The sequence below is a fragment of the Falco cherrug genome, chromosome 3 (assembly GCF_023634085.1).
Source record: "Falco cherrug isolate bFalChe1 chromosome 3, bFalChe1.pri, whole genome shotgun sequence".
In the NCBI taxonomy this organism is placed as follows: Eukaryota; Metazoa; Chordata; class Aves; order Falconiformes; family Falconidae; genus Falco; species Falco cherrug.
This window is the reverse complement of record NC_073699.1, coordinates 83,347,404-83,368,942: the sequence shown is the minus strand read 5'-3', so window position 1 is coordinate 83,368,942 and position 21,539 is coordinate 83,347,404. Positions and strand designations below refer to the sequence as shown.

Genomic DNA, 21,539 nt, shown 5'->3' with positions numbered 1-21,539 from the left:
ATCCTATAAAAAGTGAATTGCATTTTCTGTAATGTTTTGTGTCTTTGAGACATGTGAGCAGCCATATTATAGCAGCCAGATTATAGATCCTGTATTGAAGTGTTAGCTAAACACTTGTTGGAACATTCCTACATACAAAATTCAATGTCTGTTTGCCTCTGAGCAGGATAAAGCCATACCACCTTGGACTGATTCTTTCCAGAGTCCTTGTTCAAAACCCCCAAAATTACTCTCATGCATCTGCTACAGATTCTTCCAAAGGAAACAAGTAGTTAACTTTCTATTTTCTAACATCAGAGACTTTCTCAGTCATTCTGCAGGGTGGTCACATTAATTTTTTTCCTTTGTCATGGGATTTAAAAAAGCACTTCCACAATTTTAGGAATGTTTTGACGACATCAGGTACAGTTCAAGGAACAGCAGCTTCAAAGTTCTGACTTCTCAAAGACCTGTCCAAACATGAAGACACAGTGATGCAATCCTAGGTGGCAAAACAGTTACAAAAATATTCTTTTAGTGGTATGAAATGTTTTTTTTAAAAAAAAGCAAAATATGAAACATTCTGTTCCAAAATAGTATGTACTGAAATAACACATCTAAGCATTACTTGATCTTAAGAGTGAGAAAGCAGAGTAATGTTGCATGATTTTGTACACCTTAAACAAATCTTTGTTAAACTTACATGCATTGTTCTTCCTTCCTAAATTTTTTTCAGGCATCTCTCTCATGCCTGTCTACTAGCACACAAATACCTGGGTGGAAACTCTTATGTTTCATATAGTATTGGGATCCATTAACACAGAGTGTTTATATATCATTCACTGTCTGCAGAGTGATTGCGTTTATAAACCAAGAATTAACTGCACAGCATGTGGGCCTCATCTTCTATACCTTATCACTGCTACTAAAATATTAACTGACAGCTACACCTTGCTGAGAAGCCAGTCTTAAGATGTGCTAGAGACCGTGACTGAAACTAAGTCTCACATTATACACATTTTTGAATTACAGAACTAAAAGATAAAAGATACACCATTTCTAATTGTTTTTTTTTTAAAAAAAAAAAAAACAAACCACCTGCAACAGTATGAATAAGTGAACTAGTTGGCATGAAAAAAACCCCACCTTTGAGCCTTCCCTTTAAGGCTTTGTGAGAATTTTATTCTGCAGAGCAAAGATTACTGAAAATTACATTCTGTCATCTTCGTTCTTCCCTCTCCCTTGGGATCCTTCCAACTGCTTGCATCCCCACACTTTCATCCCCAAATTCTTGCCAAACACCTGCATTTTCTTATCAGTGAAATTTCTTTAGCTATTGCTACTTTTATTTTATGTAGTTACATTAACATCTGTCTATGGTTGAGCAAAGTCAGTCATTATCTTCTGTTTATGATTTTTATTGTTTTTCATCTTTTTTTTTTTTTTCCTTTAAGGAGTCTTTTATACAATACTTAAGGGAAAATTAAAAACAAAACATAAGACCTGCCCTACCCCATCTGCACCATTTTCTGCATTTACTGCTCTTACCATTGTTGCCTTGTCTCTGGGCATCTGGAAGAAAGACTTACTTTCATCTTCTGTATTTTGGTGACAGGTTTCTCTGAGTATCTTAGATCAGTGGAAAGGCAGGAGGGTGTCTTACTGGCTTGTTCAAGGGAAAAAAACCCCAAAAACAAAACCCAAAACTGACAAAAGTATTTTGCTATAATTTTCCCTTTTCGTGCAATCTCAAGCTGCCTTTGCATCCTTGCCGTGTGGTGGTTTGACCCTGTCTGGATGCCAGGTGCCCACCAAAGCTGCTCCATCACTCCCTTGCTCAGCTGGACAGGGGAGAGAAAACTTAAAAAAATGCTTGTGGGTTGAGATAAGGACAGGGAGAGATCACTCACCAATCACTGTCACAGGTAAAACAGACTTCACTTGGAGAAATTATTTCACTACCAATCAAATCAGAGTAGGATAATGAGAAAAACTAAATCATATAAAGCCCTTCCCCCCACCCCTCCCTTCTTCTCAGGCTCAACTTCATTCCTGATTTTCTCTGTTTCCTCCCCCTGAGTGGCACAGGAGGACAGGGAATGGAGGCTGCGGTCAGTTCATCACACGTTGTCTCTGATGCTCTTTCCTCCTCACACTCTTCCCCTGCTCCAGCGTGGGGTCCCTCCTATGGGAGACAGTCCTCCATGAACTTCTCCAACATGAGACCTTCCCACAGGCTGAAGTTCTTCACACACTGCTCCAATGTGGGTCCCCCACGGGGTCACAAGCCAGCAAACGTGCTCCAGCGTGGAATCCTCTCTCCACAGTCCACAGGTCCTGCCAGGAGCCTGCTCCAATGCAGGCTTCCCATGGGGTCACAGCCTCCTTCAGGTGTACCCACCTGCTCTGGTGTGGGACCCTTCATGGGCTGCAGGTGGATATCTGCTCCACCATGGACCTCCATGGGCTGCAGGGGCACAACCTGCCTCACCATGGGCTTCACCACGGGCTGCAGGGGAACCTCTGCTCCGGTGCCTGGAGCCCCTCCTGCCCTCCTTCTGCTCTGACCTGGGTGTCTGCAGGGCTGTTGCTCTCACATATTCTTACTCCTCTCTCTGGCTGCAGTTGCTGTCGTGTTGGGGTTTTTTCACCCCTTCTTAAATATGTTATCCCAGAGGTGGTACCACCATCACTGATGAGCTTGGCCTTGGCCAGTGGTGGATCTGCCCTGGAACTGGCTGGCACTGGCTCTATTGAATATGGGGAAAGCTTCTCACAGAAGCCACCCCTGTGGCCTTGCACTACCAAAACCTTGCCACACAAACCCAGTGCAGCCTTTCCCAAATAGAATTCCTTCTGTGAGCTTCCGTAACTTCCTAATCATTCTGCAGGACAAGACTCTTAAATCAAGCAGTTCCAATAGTATAGTGCTCAGCAATCTTTCTTACTTTTTTTTTCTTTTTTTTTTTTTTTTGATAGGCTAGAACTCTTTATAAATGGCCAGACATTTTGCATTCAAAAACACAATGTGAATACAAAATACTTCTTGTTATTTTCTCATAAAAAGCAATTTGCAGTCCCTAGGTAAGACATTTGTTTTACAGTTACTAATGTCATTGGCCTGAAAATGCCAAATAGCTGATGATATGTGTACTGAGCTGTCAAAACAAAGCATGCAGTGTAAGTTCAGGGCACTCATCCTGGTCTTGAGCTAAAAATCAGTCCTGTGAGTTTGTCCTGTGTATTCCAGCCATGTTTGCACAGTTACTTGCAGTAAGTCCTCTCCACGTTGCTAGGAATGTCTGAAATACAACATTGTGCATTACCCAGCCCTTGCTTTTCCAATAATTTCCAATGTGGGTTTATATATTGCTTTGATGAGTAAATACAACACTGTTACCCAGTGGCAGTCTGCAGCTTCAGCATCCTGAAGGCACGGACCGCTGTTAAATTTCCAATGTCAGGCATGTAAGTCAGCTCTCGTTACTTGTAGCTATTTGTGTCCCTTTTCTGGCTTGTTGAAAAGAAGAATTTTAGCAGATGACATATCACTGACTTTTTTTTTTTTTTCTGCCTAGTTTGATCACTGTGGTGTAAATCAATCCTTGTTCATCTCCTTTTTTTCTTCCCCTAGTAAATGAGGTTATGTGAATTTTATGATAAGAAGTGGGCAAAGCTAGCATGTGGAAATTTGATTTGGGACAAGACTGAGATGAGCATAGCTGAGTATAAAGAGAAGTTAAGGATCCTGTGTGTGCATTAAGTAGTAAAGTTCTTCTTTAAGAGCTCTTAGGAGTATTGTGTTAAGAAAAGATATTGTTGTTATACATTCAACTTGTTGGAACTCATAAATTGCTCCATTTGAAATATGCTTTGATTTAAATTTACCAGGGAGCCATACTCTGTTCCTGGTCATTTCATTTTCATTACTACAGTATTTTCTTTCCTATTTTTGTACAGTCTATAATGGCTTTCTCCTTTTGTTTTCTTCATTAACCTTATGGCTTGAATGTCTTTAGCAGTGCCACCTTTCCCCTATATAGTGCTCAGCCTTTTTTTTAAGACTTCAGACAAGGTGTAAAATAAAAGGGCTTTAATCCTAGGGAATTTCCCCACAGCAGCAGAGCATAGGCCTCAGCAGTTCTGAGCTGAAGCACACAGTTAAAACCTGATCTGATTTATGCTCTGGTCATGACAGATACAGAACAGCACATGTTTGAAGAGATGCAAAGGAAGCACACAGCTATTCTTGCCTTTTTCTTCCTCATAGTGGAAATAAAGCATAATATGTAGCCAGCATCCAATTAGTACATTTTTTTTCCCCCCAGAAACATCTGTCTTACCAGGAATTGGCTGGAGATCAAAAAAAAAAGTGTTTTATTCACAACCACAGAGTTCCAAAAATACAACATAGCCAAATTAAACCCTCAGTAAATAAACTTTATATAAACCCAACAATATTAAAAAGCTAAAAGTGTAGTGTGTTGTGTGAGAGAAATTGATTTCTAAGGAGTTTTTTAGATTGCCACAAATGAAGTGGAAAATGTAAAATAGGAGATTCAGTTCTGACACGATTGTGAAAAATGCCAGGCTCGACTGGTGGGTGCAAGGGCAGGGTGCAGATTTTCCTAAAGAGAGACACGTGTTGTGTTTTGAGAAGCTGTAGAGGATCTGTAACATCTGGGTGAAAGTGGAAGATACCAGGGGCGATGTGAGAGACCCATGTACTTGCAGAGGAATTTGGAAGCTAGGCAAGATAACCTATAGCATTTAAAATGGCAGCAGAGCCCTGCATTTGGGCAACTGAATCCTATATTATATGTACAAACTTTGAGAACTTGATATCCACTCATGAGAATACTAAAGACAATTCCGTATTTATATTTCCCTGTGAAGTTTCACTTACTGAACATGTTAAGCGCTGACCCGTGGAAGTTTGTAGGTAATCTGAATTTAAATTTATTATCACAACTAGAGGCATATTTCATATATCTGTTTCTGTGTTTCTGCTCTTCAGGCAGGCAACCTATAAACTTTTATGCTATTATTTGGATTATCTTTTTATTTTTTGCGGGGGTTTGCCCACATAGCCAGGGGCTCTGACAGGTGAGTTACCCTGACGCTTGCTATGGCGATTTAACCAGCTCAGGTGTCCCCCTTTGCTAGAGGTCATATCTCCCCATAGTGGAGTTTGCAGAAGCAAATGTGTTGGCATCTTGGTCACCGTGCTTTATTGTCCAGGTGATTACAAGCTATAACTGAAGATGGTTTTGTTTTTATACATTCAACTGTAGCAGTAGTGATTGAGGTGTGGGCACACATTCATGTCTGTCAGCTCTGCTGCAACTTCTGCCCTGGGGAAATGCAGATGTCTGGTGTGATAAAATACTAAATTATGCTTAAATGCATTTTTGGTTCAGTTATACTGCTGTTCACTTCAGTGTGCCTGGGTCAAGGCCTGAAAAAGAGGTTTATAGCATTATTTTTTTTAATATACCTTTTATACATGGTTTCCACAGGTGTATGTCTAGTCTCAACGTATAGAAGGAGAAAAATTTTTCTTGAAAGGGATTTTGGGGATGGGGGTTGTGTTTGGGTTTGCCTTTTGACTCATTTACAGAAGACTAGTGTGGCCTTTGAGCTAGGAAGACATGGATGTTCACATACATGTTAACTTCACATTCTTGACTTCCAGTAGATAATTAGAGCTTCCTAATATTTGGAGGCTTTGGAGATGGCAGCAATGCATCTGGTGCTGGAGACATCTCTGGCAGGCATATTTTGCCACCTTCATTAGGCTTCCAAATCCACATTCAGATCACCTACTAAGTGGCTTCTTTTTCAAAAGTGCAGAGCATACTCTTTCTGCTACTTCATCAGAAGGTGCAAATGATCAAAATCATTGAATGTGTCTCGTTTGAGTGGCTAAATCTGTTTTCAGTGGATATAAATACTTGCACAGTTTAATGCATTTCAGCAAGTAGGTCTGATTTCACTGCAGCTCCTGGGTTTGGACTGGCAACTCTGAATTAAAGTTCACGGCTCCTCATCTGTTCGGTTTGTGCCATTTCCATCACTTACACATTTGTCATTTAGCAGCTGCTCTAACATTTCAAGTGATATCTCAGGAGTGGTGGCATTATAGGATTTTTTCCCCCAGTGATTTTTATATCATTTAAGACATTCTTTAGAATAAAAAATACAATAAGAATATTAAAATAATCAGGTTTTCAAAGAAAAACTGGACTTCAGCTCTTTCCAACATTATGTTTCTCAAATTTTGCTTCCATTTTTTGTATAAATAACAGTTTATAGCTCTCTATAATTAAGCGGGGGGGGGGGAACCCAACACGACAAGCTGCAATTGAGTGCTTGTCTGAATGACTTCACAAGCAGTTAACAATTCCATGCTCTCAGGTCTGTTTTGATGTACCACTGATTAGTAGTTGCATTTCTGCCATTAGGTTTTGAGCTTAAAATGTGAAAGTTCAGCTGAACCTAAAAGGTTGTGTAATTGTTGAAAATAAGATTAATGATGATCTATAGACTAATAAAAGGATTAATTTTAATATGAGGCTGCACTGATGATGCAATAAGTGGTGATGGATAAATTAATAAGAATCTGAAAGTGAGCTCTGTGGCTGGCTATAAAATAGTAATAACGGTTTTATTTTTCTGCATCACTTGCTTGCTGTCTTTTCACACAGTTGATTTTCCAGGTCAGAATATTATGGAAGTAAATGTGTCCTCATTATGTAAATTTCCAGAAATACTTTACCACTGTGCTTAATTTGAAACTGCCTTGCGAAATAAATGAGCCATTTCTTTCCATAGGAGTACTGCCTCAGTTCCTTATCCTCATCCTCATGATTACAGGCTGTGCCGTTTTTACTTTCTTCTCTTCTTGCTTTGCATTTACACATTATTTTAGCAACCCGTGGGGTTACTGATAGCAGACAAACCCAACTGAAACTTGTTTGCAGATTTCTTCCATTGCTAAGTTCAGGAAAAGTCACATTGACGATCATTATAGCTAGCAATGGGTGAATCTAAGAATCAGGAATCTAAGGATCAAATTCTTTCCAGGGCACAAAGCAGCCAAGGAACTCTAGTGTTTCCCGTGAAAACTAAAGTTCCAGATTTGCCTCCACTTTTGGTGTTCAAAAATTTATTGTTGAAGATAGATCTCCTTTTACAACAAGAATATAATTCTCATTGTCTTTCTAGAAGCATACATGAAGGAAAACTTGTGCTGAATAGAATTGAAGGTATTTTATGTGTGATAACAGATTCACAGTCATTACAAAGCAGCGGTCTCTAAAATTGATGAGTAAACAGCCTTTTCATGCCTTTTTGACAATTGGGTTATCTTCTAACATTCTTACTCTCAGTTAATAAATACTTGATAGCCATGATTTCCAGCAGTTTAAAAAAATACATTTTAAGTTAATAATAACTGTTTCAGCAATTTAAAATATTTTTTTCAGGAATTATAGGACCTATGTGAAAAACTTTAAGCTTCTCAGTAAGGGTATGTGAAGCTAATTGCAAACAATTGAGTTATTACAGCACAGTAAATCAGCCCTTATCCATCCAACTTAATCTACCTTCTCTTGCAGTTACGTTTGCATTTGTAATGAATAAAGCCACATGCACAGATCATTAGCATGGCCCAGCTGAGTGGTAACTCACTAAGCTGCAGCAACTCACTTGTTTCCAATCAGCTGATCATATGCCCCAAAATACAATTTTGAACAACCCTCTTTTTCCCCACTTCTGTAGTACTGAGTGACCGGGCAGGCAAAGCTGCAGCTCATAGGAAGCCACTTTTCTGTCCCTGTTTTTTTCAAATTGCACCTAACACATTCTTAATTTTAAAGGTTAAGTTAAATTTCCTCTCTTTATAATTAAGTGTATAAATATAGATTTCAAAGCTGATGTTTACACACTGATTGTACATGCCGATTTAAATGCTGGAAATATTAGTTATAATTTCTGTACAAGTAACACATCGTTTACCTTTAATGATACTTATGTTTCACCATCTACTTATCATGTTGTTGTTGCTCAGATTTGGAGGTTCAGGCCTTCACTATGTGGCAATGTAGTGCCTGCTATATATTACTGTTGAGTCAGTTTTGGTAAATTCATGCAGTCATTTATAGGTGGAAAAATCTCTTCAGCCTAATGGGCTTGATTATTTCTGGTCCTGTATGTTCTGTTTTTGTCTGCGCAGTAATATCTTACGCTTCCTTTGTGCAGGCTTTGCAGCAGTCTAAATGACAACACCGAGGACAAAAACAACTGAATCCTTGGTCCTTTGACAGACACCTCTGGGCTTATCAAATTTTAGTGAGTTCAGGTGGTGATGGTCCCCAGCTTCTGACCAGCCCCGTTCTGTAGCAGTTCCTACCCTGCCGGGGAGCTGGTAGAACAGGAGGCATGTTTGTACTGTGCCAGGTGGCCACATGGTGTATGAAACCATAGATAAGGAGAGATTTGCAGCAAGAGCTGACTATGAACAAGAGCAAATAAGTCCTGGACACCTGTCTCCTAAACAGTAAATTACCTGAAAAATGATAATTTTTGATAGAAGGATGGGACATGCTCTTAGTAACAATAATGCATAAACTGTATCAACTTCCTTTACAAGATGGAGTCCCTCCCAGTGTCTGGGTTTCTTTTAAGCCAATATAATGATTTTGAGGGCCTGGACTATTATTTATCAGTTGTTAGGACTGGCAATTAAGTATCTTTGACTCTAATTAGTGCTTAAGTCTGACACTTAGAATTAGTGTGGCACACAAATGCAGAAAAGCACATAATTGCATGAATGTGTTAAAATCATGAAAGTAAAATTTGTTAACTAAAAAAACCCTTTAGTCAGGGGAAACCCATGTGCTGTGTTCTTGTGTGTAGCTGAGTATGTGATCCTTCAGAGCATGTTGCGCAGCTTGTCCATTTTGTGAGATTTTCGTAGACCATGTGTAGAGTGAAAGGGAAGGAAAGAGAGGAAGAATTTTCTGTTTATGCCATGCGTTTTTAGAGGCATTTCTTGTTTCCTAGCTATTAACCATGGATTCAATAGTGTCCCTGAGAGTGAAAAGAACAGGGTAATTTAAAGGTGGCTTATGCCATTGTGGGCAAAATGTAGAAGGTATTGTTCCTCAAAAGAAAATCTGTGGTTAACTTAATAAGAGAAGCCTAGATTTCAAAGTAAATCCATATTCAAAAAGGAACTGGGTAACCAGACAGAATGTTCATTCCCCTTGTGGGTGTGAAACACATCCCTGGAAGTGAGGTGAGTGCCCAGTAAAAATAAACATGTAGTCTCCAGTTGCAGCCTATTCAAGGCACTGAATTCTGAATGGTTGTTGGACATGCAGGCAAATGTCAGAAGAGACATCTGTAACCAAAATTCAAATTCATTTCACTGAAACACATTACATTTTAAGTTTACTTCATTCTTAGCTTGAAAACTGAAAGTAAATTCCACTAGTCAGTTCTTTGAGTTTTGAGTTGTTTTCCAGTATTAAGAACATACAAGCACTGAGAATGGGCTTTTTTGCCATTTTAGAATTCGAGGTCCCATAGTGACTACGGCTTGGGACTCATTCCTGCCTTAGCAGTGTGGGAGGATTGCAGATCTGCTGCCTGGTATAGCAGGAAGCTAACTTGCAAAGCATTGTAGTTCTAGCATTACTGCGGTCCTGCTGCCTGGAAGCTTTCATGATGAATCAGGATCCCATTATACAAAGGCCTGCAAAAGGACAGTCCAAAACAGCTTCTCCTCCAGAGAGCTGATAGTCTGACCATGCAAGTGTTAAATGGGTGTGGAGATTCAAGTAAGTGCGCTGTGTTAGCAGGCTGCTCTGCACAGGGGGTAGAGAAGTGGACTCCTCTAGTAGTAGCGCTGGGATGCTTGGAGGCTTGCTACAAATGGAACTGTCAGCAGGCAGACTTGCTGCTGTAGCTTTACTGTGGTTTTACTACTTTTCATTTCTCCATGAGCAGTGTGCAAAAATACACATAAATTCTTGATGTATTCAGTTATGTAAAAATAAGAAAAACAATTTACAAATCTTGACAAACTTGTCCCGTTTTGTATCACGTAACAATTTCATTTGCTAGGTGCATTTGTGTAGGGTGGTTAATTATAATGCAGGTCCATAAATAGATTAGGTTTTGAAGAATCCATATTAACTACTATGCCTCTTTCTACAGTTTTTAAAAATCCTTTAAGTATAAATAAGCTTTTCCTTCCTTAGACATTTCTGATTTCATTTTGAATATGAGTTAATTCCAAATATCAGGCTTTAAAATTAACTCTTACACTATTAGGAATTGTCATGAATATGAAATAAATGTTTATCACTCTAAATGGTTCTCAGGTGCCAATGTGAATGTGAGCATCCAAGGAGCAGTACTAAAGAATGAGAACGGCACTTCCTTGATTCAACTCGGCCATTCTGCTTGCTGAAGTGGAGCTGAATGTGCTCCTACTAACCCAGTGTCGTTGAGATATTCAGTTAAGCTTCTCACAATTAAGTGATTTAAATTTTTGTAACAATTCCCTTCACAAAAGTTTGACTAGTTTGGCATAAAATGTAGCTTTGAAACACAGAATTACAGAAATAGCTGGCAGAGAAAAAGTAAGAGGGAAGTCGTGGCTTTCTCCATTCCAAAATTTGATGGGTTTAGTAAGAGATAATGAAAGTAGGAACTTTTCTTACCTAAATAAAATGGATGATGTTGAATATAGATTTGAGTCCCAAACTGTCCCAGTCTGATGACTAGCCCAACAGGCCCTGAACTCCTCCAGGGAAAATGATTCTAAACCCAGCCTTTAACTCCTTTTAAATCCCCCTTTACCTCAATGGAAGTTTTTTTCGATTCTTTTGTTTAAAATACACAAAATTGAAACAAAATGTTGTGTTCAGTCAGTATTTGCATCCAAAAAAGAAATCCATTCACTCCAGAAGAAACTTGTTGCTTTTGCATAAGACACAATTATTTTCCTTCCTCTATCCATCAAAATATTTTTTAAAATGCAAACACAACCTACCTACCCTTACTTTACAGCACTACAGGATGGCATCTGTGCTCAGCACTAGTCTCTGAAGTCCTGGTTCCACTGGAATCAATGGAACTACTCTCACTGATGTCAACTGAAGCTAAAATAATGCCTATAAACTAGGATATAGATGTGCCTTTACATGATTAAAAACAACGGTGATTGTAGAAAAATTTTTGTGTTTTAAGTATAGCTGTGTACTTACAATGTAAGAAGAGGTTTTGCTTAATGAGTTGGACTTAATGGCGTTTGGGGGATCTTTCAGGTCATGCTTTTGAAATAGTATTGTAATAGAAAAATTGTAATAAAGTAAGGTATATCTAATGGCATTTGGTTGAAGAACCTGCCTTTTTATACTGTGGACCTAAGTAGAAACTTGATGAGGGACTGACTTGTCTTTTGTTTGTTTTAGTTTGAGAATGCTTTTCCAAATGGATAAGACTACATTTCTGTAATGAAAATAAATGAGCCATTTATTTTTTCAAGTTCAGTTAATGATTTTCCTGAATGTTTGGGGTTTTTTTTCCAACCACTGCAAGATAAATGTTATCTATCTTCTGGTTCTTTGAGAGAGAAAGGGTATATTAGTTCTTCAGGAAACTTATGTTTTGATGTGTAAACAAGGCCCCCTATAAATGGGAACTGTTTTTCTCTTCAGTTTTATGACACTGTTATATTCATTTTGGCCTTTATTTTGATTGCATGTGAGAGCTATCCTTTCCTTTAACTACATATTGCTGTGACAAACTCACAGCTTGGTAGATGGCTGAGAGACTCAGGTTTTTATATCTTCAGCCCTGTCTTGTCCCAGGTGACATACTACACCACTGAATTTATGAATCAGTGGCATTCTTTTCTATTGCTGTCTTAATATGTGAATAAATGAATATTTTAGGCCAAACCCCTGAAGTTTAGCACAATGAACAAAAAGCAAAAAAGTATAAGTAATTTTTAACTAATGGACTGTTTGATGATTCCAAAAGAATATTTGAGAATGCATACAATATATCAAAACCAAATCCTAAAAGGTGACTTGGTCTGAAAATATTTAAACGGGCTGTTAAGGTCGATTTAGCTACCTTGTGAAGATACTCTTTCACACTAAGAGATGAGAAAGAAAAACACAGCTGAGAACCAAAGAAGTGCATTCAACACAGACATGCTATATACTTCAAAGAAATAAGAGTTTGTGAAGAGAAAACCCTCCATAATATAAACACATAATACAAAAAGGAATGGATATCTCTCAGTGAAATCCATTTTTAATAGGAAATTGTAGTCAAATGTAGATAAGATTTTAGTCTAATCTCCTAAGGAGGTATCAGACTATCATGCTGTTTGTTTAATTAAAATCAAACTTAAAGTAGGAGTAAAAGTCTCAGAGATTCTCAAAATTTTCAGGAATTTGACTGAAGTGGCTATTCAGAGACAAAAAAAAGTAGTCTGTTCTATGTCCTACACAAGAAAACAGTAGAATTTTGTTCTACATTATTTAGGAACTATCTCCTCCAGTTTGAAATGTTTTGGAAATAACATTTGAGTTTCTTTTTCTAAAATAATACAACAACAAAAATGTTTTTCATTATACACAAATACTAGGAAATATTCTTTAAATACAGAAGCAAGCTACCTGGTTAATAGCATAATTAATGTTTATGTTCTATCATTCCAAATTATGTTTTTCATTTATGATGCCTTTTCTCATATTGCCACCGGTATGCTTTGTGATAATTTTTTATTTTATCATTTTCATAGACACGCATTTTGTATTTATTTGTGTGTATTTTATGTAAAAGTCCCAACTAAATGTTGGGCTGTCCTCTGATATTTAGCCTTTAAAGGTATTATTGCATCTTTGCCAGCCATATCCAGGCATAAATTTAATAATCTCACCTGACTAAATCCACTCTAAACTGAAAGCTACATTATGGTAAATTAGGCCACAAGCTTTAGGACAACTTGCGAAGAGAACTTTGAAAATGTGGTTAAGTTTAAACTGTTGCAGTGATATTTTTGGAGTCTGGAAATGTCCTCAAATAATTATTGTTCTGAGTCCACAAGTATACCCTAAGAACTAATGTACTTGAAAACATCATATCAGACCCTGAATGTTCCTCTGTGGGTACCTAGTGACCCCTCCCAGGAGAGCTTGGTCCCATCTCTTTCTTCAGTCCATGTGGAGGACATGGAGTGGAGTTTGGCAGCCACTGTCTTGACTCCTCTCAACAGCCCGATTGAAGCAGAGTGTTCCGCTGCTGGTCTAGTTCTTTCTCACCACTGGTTTTTTTTGCTGAGTTGAGCCCTCAGTGTTTCATCTGAGACTTTCACTCAATGCGGTTGCTTTATTATTGTATCCATGACACTGTCCTGGTTTCAGGTGGGATAGAGTTACTTTCCTTCCTAATAGCTGGTACAGTGCTGTGTCTTTTAGGATGGGGATAACGTTGATGTTTTAGTAGTTGCTAAGCAGTGGTTACTCTAAGTCAAGGACTTTTCAGCTTCTCACCCCACTCACCAGCAAGTAGGCTGGGGGCACAAGGAGCTGGGAGGGCCAACAGCTGGGACAGCTGACCCAAAGTGGCCAAAGGGCTATTCCATACCATATGTTGTCATTCACAGTATATCAGCTAGGGGGAAAGCTGGCCAGGGGATGCTGCATAGGAACTGGCTGGGCATCGCTCATCAGGTGGTGAGCAATTGTGTTGTGCATCACTTGTTTTGTATATTTAAGTTTTTTATCACTATTTTTTTTGGTGTCCTTTTTTGTCCTGTTAAGCTGTCTTTATCTCAACTCATAGATTTTACTTTATTTCTTCCTATTCTGTCCCCCATCCCATCGGGCAGGGAGAAAACTGAGTGAGTGGTTGTGTGTTTAGCTGCCTACCAGGTTAAAACATGACAGCCACTTGAGAAAATTATTCAAGTGTTGGACAAGGAGAAAAGAGGAGGATAATCCAAGCAAAGATAGCAGTTTCTATGTAGAGGGATGAATCTGGGTTAATTAACATTGATAATACACAGCTGTGGGCTGGCTTCAGGGGCGGTGGGTTGTCTGATGTAGACAGGGTGCAGCTGTGGCTGGTTAAGTGGCTGGGCAGCCAAAGAAGAGAGAGCAGCCGAGGAAGAAGAAGCAGAGAGAACACACACCTTGGGTGAGGAGAGATGAGGAGGTAGTAGAGGGACTGGCATGAAGAGTATGTTGGTATGAAATGGTAAAAGACCTTGTTGCAGCTTGATAGTTTGGAGAGTGCTGCAACATTCCTATATTCCCAGTCTCTGAGAAATCCCTCCAGACTATGTATTTACGCTAGCAGCACGGTGTATACCCATCTGTGATCTCCCCTTCCTTTACTTCCAAATCTGAGACCATTCAGAGCACAATTATTGTTCTGCTTATACTGCAGTTTTGTAGCGTCGGATCACATCAACGCTTTCACGAAGCACAATGTGATTTTTGATTCCTCTGTGGCACTCAAGGTAGTTGGTAGAGCAGTGCAGCACTTGCTGTTTGTAAGAGAAGCCAGCAGGCTCTGCCAGGTCGTTAGTGGTGCCAGAACTTAATGGAGTCATCCACTGTTAGGATATTCCTCTGAATTTTCTCAAAGAGATGTTATTTACTGCTGTAAATGTTTTCTGTGTAATCTACATGTACTTTAGTTTCTCCTGCCATTCTGAGCCTTTCATGGGTATTATCCAGGGGTTGAACAGACCAGCATGACAGCAGATGAACTTTTTTATAAGTTATGCACCAAAGGAGAAGAAAGGAAAAACTAACAAATGGTTTCTGCAGATGCTTTTAAGGAGCACCTTGCTTTTCTGGCTCATGTTAGGGTGTATGAGAGGACTAGAATCCTGAAGCATACTGATTCCTTATAGTCTGTTTTTCTAGAAAAAACTGAGCTGATGTATTCCCCTCAGATGTGTGTTAGTAAAACAGCACACAACATGCTGCCGCTAAATTAACTTCTTTCTTTACTGCTTATTTTGATTTGACAAAGGGTTCATTGCGTATCTCTCGCATTCTACTTGACGTGTCCTTCACCTGTCTATGCTATATCCAGTGTAGAAAGACCTCACATTTCTAGCAGCTTTTGTTTTTAACGGAAAAATATCAGTTTAAAAAATCAACAGCAAATGAGAGACTGGAACTTTTAGACCATTGTGAACATATTGAAACAAACACTGATTGAATTATTCCTGCTTGTATGCTACTAGAAAAGAGCTTGTGTTTCAAGATGTGTGAAAGTGATACAGTACCTCTCCCAGACTGTCATTGATTTTTTTCTGAGACATTTGCCTTTGCAACAGAAAATACTTTGATTTGGAAAACTGAAATAGATGGCAAATGTTAAATGGATTAAAAGCTGACTCACTAACAAAATGTGGTGTTAATGGATAGATATAAATGACTGGGATGTGTCTAGCAGGGTCTGCCTGGAATCAGTTCTTGGGTCAATAGCACTTAACATTTTTTATCAACAGTCTAGACAGTAATACAAGACATCTTCAGTAAAGCTACACCATGACAGAGATTGTTGGGGTAGTAAATGATATGCTAGATAATTGCAAAACTTAATAAAATGTATTTTAATATTGCCAAATACCAGCCTCTTGCAGGATAGGAAACTATATGTAGTTGTAAAGCTGTGATTTAGAGAAGGACAGGGTATCAAAGATAATTGGGTCTACTTAAGTTCTTTGTGCAATGTTGTGGAAGGAAAAAGCACTAATGCAATAATATGTATAATATGTATTAAAGTCAGACTGTCAAGCGGAACAGGGTCATGATTGCCTCTGCGTGCTGTATTGATAAGACTGCTTCTAGAGTGCCAAGTCAGATTTTGGTGCCCAGTCTTAAAGAAAATAAGGAAATAGGACAAAAAGAAGACATAGGGATGCACAGGACCTGGAGATCAGGTTTTAAATCCTATGTAGCTCTAAGAAGTTCAGCTTAGTTTATCATTATGTATGGGTGCTTGGGCATGAAAAATTTCTTTGTAGGTATGGGACAAGGAACATTTTCAGTATCAGTATATTGATAAAGGCACAGCAAAATTCAGTGACTGGAAAATTAAATTAAGGGGAAAATGCAGCCTTGAATTAAGTTCCAATTTGTTGGCTTTGAGGATTACTAAATAGCGGAACAGCTGATGCAGGGAGGTGATAGACTCATCAGTGCTAGACATCTTTTTTTTAAAAAAAAAAAAAAGAAAAAGAAAAAGGGAAAGAGTATTCTTGCTAAAAGACACACTGTAGTTCAGCTGCTACAGGGGACTGCAGGTTGGAGGGGAATAGCCAGCTGGGAAAGCAAGCAAGGTGGTTCTGGCTGTTGCTGGGATCTGTTAATGTTATAATTTCCCTTTTACTGTGCATGAGCTGCGAGGAGAATAATCATATATGTTCTATCCTCAGTCTAAAACATACATGAAACAGTTGCCTGGGAGAGACATGAAGATATTACTTCCCCTGCTGTACACAGGACTAGATAGTTTGCTTGTTCTTTGCTGTCTTCTGATCCAGAAACCAGTCAAGGCTGCAACTCGGGGCCTGGAAAGACTGATCCAGTCCTCTGTGCTCTAAGGGGATCCTCTTTCACAGATGGTCCTTGAGTATGGTTCATGTTGTCAGCAGTGTAATGATCACCAGATTTTAAGGTGGAAAGGGACTTCGCACAGCCTTGAGGAGTAAACAGGAGTAGGCCACCTGAAGTCTCTGGGATAAGAGCTGTTTCTTGCCTGAAGTACCACAAAGCCATGCCACCAGGAAGTTTGTCACAAGTCCACCTGACATCAGAACATAACAGTCTTGAAGATAATGCTGGGTTCTCCAGTACCTTGCTCTGTTAGGGGGGCAGGGGTTTCTGGAGAACAGTTGTTTTCCCAAGTCTAATAGATGGAAGAATTAGAAAAGCTTTCAGACAAAGAAGCTTCTTTTAGATCTTAAATAGTAATAAAGACTTTAAACCAAAATATAGAGCAATTGTTCTCATCCTAATTGGGTATGTTACTAAGTTAGACCATCTGGGAGAAGAGGTAGTGGACTGAGGAAAGTATGAGATAAAAAGGCTATTGTCACCATGGGAAAGAGAGCAGCAGGTAATATATTGCTTGTTGGAACATGGTGGTATCAGCTGGACTAGGGGTTGTGGGAGAAGTTGGTTGTACTACAGAATCACAGAATGGTCAGGATTGGAAAGGACCCCTGGAGATCATCTAGTCCAGCACCCCTGCTAAATAAGGTTCTCCTAGAGCAGGTTGCACAGGATCATGTCCAGGTGGGGTTTGAACGTCTCCAGAGAAGGAGACTCCACAGCCTCTCTGGGCAGCTTGTTCCAGTGCTCTGTCACACTCAAAGAAGTTTTTCTTTATATTCAGCTGGAACTCCCTGTCTTGCAGTTTGTGCCCCTTGCCCCTTGTCCTGTCGCTGGTCACCACTGAAAAGAGCCTGGCCTCACCTTCTTGACACTTGCCCTTAAGATATTTATGTGCATTGGTAAGATCCCCTCTCAGTCTTCTCTAGGCTAGACATGCCCAGCTCTCAGCCTTTCCTCGTAACAGCGGAGATGCTCCAGCCCCCTCATCATCTTTGTAGCCCTCAGCTGGATCCTCTCCACTAGTTCAGTTTTTTTCTTGAACTGGGGAGCCCAGAACTGGACACAGTACTCCATATGCAGCATCACCAGGGCCAAGCAGAGTGGCAGGATCACCTCCTTGGATCTGCTGACCATGTTCTTCCTAATGCACCCCAGGATCCCATTGGACTTCTTGGCCACCAGGGCACACTGCTGGTTCATGGTCATCTTGCTGTCCACCAGAACTCCTAGGTCCTTCTCTGCAGAGCTGCCTTCCAGCAGGCCAAACCTTAGCTAGTACTGGTACATGGGGTTATTCCTCCCTAAGTGCAAGACCTTACACTTGCCTTTGTGGAGCTTCACTAGATTCCTCAGTGCCCAACTCTCCAGCCTGCCCAGGTCTCACTGAACAGCAGTGCAGCCTGCTGGTTGTACCACCCATTCCTCCCAGTATTGTATCATCAGCAAACTGGCTGAGGGTACATTCTGTCCCTTCATCCAGGTCACTGATGAATAAGTTGAATAGAACTGGATTCAGTACTGACCACTGTCAGGGGACACCACTAGCTACAAGCCTCCAGCTAGACTGAGACATTGATCACAACCCTCTGAGCTCTGCCACTGAACCAGGTCTCAATCCACCTCACTGTCCACTCATCTGACCCACACTTCCTCAGCTTACCTCTGAGGCTGTTGTGGGAAACAGTGTCAGAAGCCTTGCTGAGGTTAAGGTAGGCAAGATCCTATACTCTCCCTTTGTCTACTCAGCCAGTCATTCCATCATACAAGCCTATTCACATTGGTCAGGCATGATTTCTGCTTGGTGAGTCCATGTTGACTGTTCTTTATGACCTTCTTTCCTTCTACATACTTAAAGATGACCTCTGGGATGAGCTGTTCCATCACCTTTCCAGGGATGGAGGTGAGGCTGACCAGCCTGTAGTTTCCTGGGTCCTCCTTCTTGTCCTTTCTGAAGACTGGAGTGACGCTGGCTTTCCTCCAGTCCTCAGGCACCTCTCCTGTCCTCCATGACCTTTCAAAGATGATGGAGAGTAGCTTGGTGATAACATCTGCCAGCTCCCTCAGCACACTGGGGTGCACCCCATCAGGGCCCATGGACTGTGGGTGTCAAGTTTGCTTAAGTGATCTCTAACAATCCTCCTTGACCAAGGGGAAGTCTTCCTTTCTCCAGACTTCCTCTCGTGTTCGGGGTCTGGGCCGGCCTTGTCGGTAAAGACTGAAGCAAAGGCAACATTCTTTAACTCCACTTTCTCTGTGTCCTTCATCACCAGGGCACCCACCTCATTCAGCAGTGAGCCCACATTTTCTGCAGTCATCCTTTTCCTGCTGATGTGCTTGAAGAAGCTCTTCTTGTTCTTGACCTCCCTTGCCAGATTTAATTCCAAATGGACCTTAGCCTTCCTTGTCATCTCCCTGCATGTTCTGACCACATCCCTATATTCCTTCCAAGTGGTGTGTCCCTTTTTCCACATTCTGTAAACTTCCTTCTTGTGTCTGAGGTTTGCTAGAAGTTTCTTCCTCATCCATGCATGCCTTGTGCCTCCTTTGCTTGATTTCCTCCTCATGGGAATGCACCTATCTTGAGTTTGGAGGAAGTGATGATGCTTGAATATCAGGCAACTGTCCTGGACCCCCTACCTTCTAGAGTCCCTAACCCATGGGATTCCTGCAAGTAGGTCCTTGAAGAGGCCAAAGTTAGCTCTCCTGAAGTCCAGGGTTGCAATCCTACTTGTTGCCCTGCTTCCTCCATGCAGGATCGTGAACTCCACCATCTTGTGGTCACCGCAGCCAAGACTGCCCCTAACCTTCACATCCCCAAACCGTCCTTCTTTGTTTGTGAGTACAAGGTTCAGGAGCACACTTTGCCTGTTGGCTCCTCCACCACCTGTGTCAAGAAGTTATCATCAGCACTCTGCAGGAACCTCCTGGGCTGCATGAGCCTAGCTGTGCTGTCTTTCCAGCAGATGTCAGGGAAATTGAAGTCCCCCATGAGAACCAGGGCCTGTGACTGTGAGATTACCTTCAATTATCTGTAGAAGGTCTCATTGACTTTCTCTCGCTGATCAGGTGGCCTGTAGCAAACAACCACAACAGTGTCCCCCATGTTGGCCTGCCCCTTTGTCTTTACCCGTAAGCTCCTGACTTATTCTGCATCTACCCCAAGGGAGAGCTTGATACATTCAGTTGCTTCCTTACTAAGGAGTGACTGCACCACCTCTCCTGGCTGACCTGTCTTTCCTAAAAAGTACACAGCCATCTGTGACAGCATTCCAGTCATGTGAGCTATCCCACCATGTCTCTGTAATGGCAATGAGATCATGGCGCTGTGACTGCACACAGATCTCTAACTTTTCCCTCTTTCTTCCCCATGCTGCATGTGTTGCTGTACAGGCATTGCAGAGAGATATTCAAGCACGCAGATTTTCCAGGAGGAGTGCAAGTGGATCCTCTGTAGCCACATACGCCCTTGAGGTGGCTGGCCTTCTGGTACTCACCTTGGGAGGCAGCTAAGGAGCTGCTCTGGTTGGCCTGGCTTATTCTACAGTTGGATGCGATGGCATGAGCGTTGTCACATTGGACTCCTCCCCCTGAGTCCTTCAGTTTGAAGCCTGCCTCACCACACTGGCCAGTGATAAAATCTTAACTTCTATTGTGTCCATGGTTTTTAGTATTTAGTGGAATTACACAGTTTAATAGGCTCCTTTTGAAAAGGTGCTCTCCGCTGGGTATGTCTCTAAGATGTCAGAGGTAGAGAGATCATTTAAAATTGTTCCACTGATGCCTATTTCCTTTTGTCTTTAATAATTCGTTAGCATGAATTCATTCTGATACTTAATGGTTGTTTAACTTCAGCCATATAGTTCACAAACCACTTGCATCATATGAAGTATATTGTTCTCTCAGAAATGACTGGGCAGGACCTACAGATCTTGATGTTACTGGTCAGAGGGTGTACACTGTGGGGCTTGAGAATATTCGCAATTCTGCATTTGTTTCTTAGGTGTGGTCTGTTCCTTTTGATGCATGTAAGTCCACAGGGAATTTGCTTCTGATGATAGGTTTAGCAATTCTGAAGCTATGGGCAACATGTACCTCAGAGAGCCAGTTTCTGTAATAGAAAACATTTGTTGTCCATTGTACCCTTGTACTATATGGGTAATATAAAAAAATGGACAGTGGATCGCTTATTCATATGCCACTAGATTTTACCAAGGAATTATTTGCTGGTTTGTGTCTTGTACTTGCAATTTGTCAGTATTTGTCTTAATTAAAAGCTTTAACATATTTAGCTACACTTTATTTGGGGCTATTAATTTATAAAGGATGTGCTTTATCATGGTACTTTTACTGTTCATTTTACTGTTTTTTTATGAATGTAATAGATCTAATTTCTACTGGTATACTATTGCTTTTAGCAGTGTGCTACTGTACTTGCCTAGAAGCAGAAAAAAACACTTTCAGTTTGAGATTGGAATTAAAAGTTTATTGATGATCATTGCTATTGGAATAGCTGGAAAAAAATACCAGAGGCTTTTTGATTGATTGACTTTTTGTCTGTTTTGAGGGTTTGGGGTTTGGTTGTTTTGGTTTTTTTTTCATATATTGATTATGACCATTTTATTTCAGGAATATCAACCTTGTAACACCAATGCCTGTCCAGAGTTAAAAAAGACAACTCCTTGGACACCTTGGACCCCAGTCAATATTTCAGACAATGGTGGCCACTATGAACAACGTTTCCGATACACCTGCAAAGCACGATTGCCTGACCCAAATTTGCTAGAGGTGGGAAGGCAAAGGATTGAAATGCGTTATTGTTCCAGCGATGGCACCAGTGGATGCTCGACAGATGGTAAGCAAAGCTCGAGTGGCTGCATGATGCCTCCTGCTAGC

At 40.5% G+C, this 21,539-nt stretch overlaps 1 protein-coding gene across 5 annotated transcripts in view; it reads left to right on the top strand.

Moving 5' to 3' along the window:
- The window catches only part of SEMA5A (semaphorin 5A), a 350,426-nt gene that overhangs the window by 291,216 nt on the left and 37,671 nt on the right, over nucleotides 1–21,539 (top strand). For all 5 annotated transcript variants that reach the window (XM_027798610.2, XM_055705236.1, XM_055705237.1 and 2 more), the window contains exon 17: nucleotides 21,273–21,498. In XM_027798610.2, coding sequence (XP_027654411.1) covers nucleotides 21,273–21,498 — 226 coding nt within the window. The remainder of the gene's footprint in view (nucleotides 1–21,272; nucleotides 21,499–21,539) is intronic.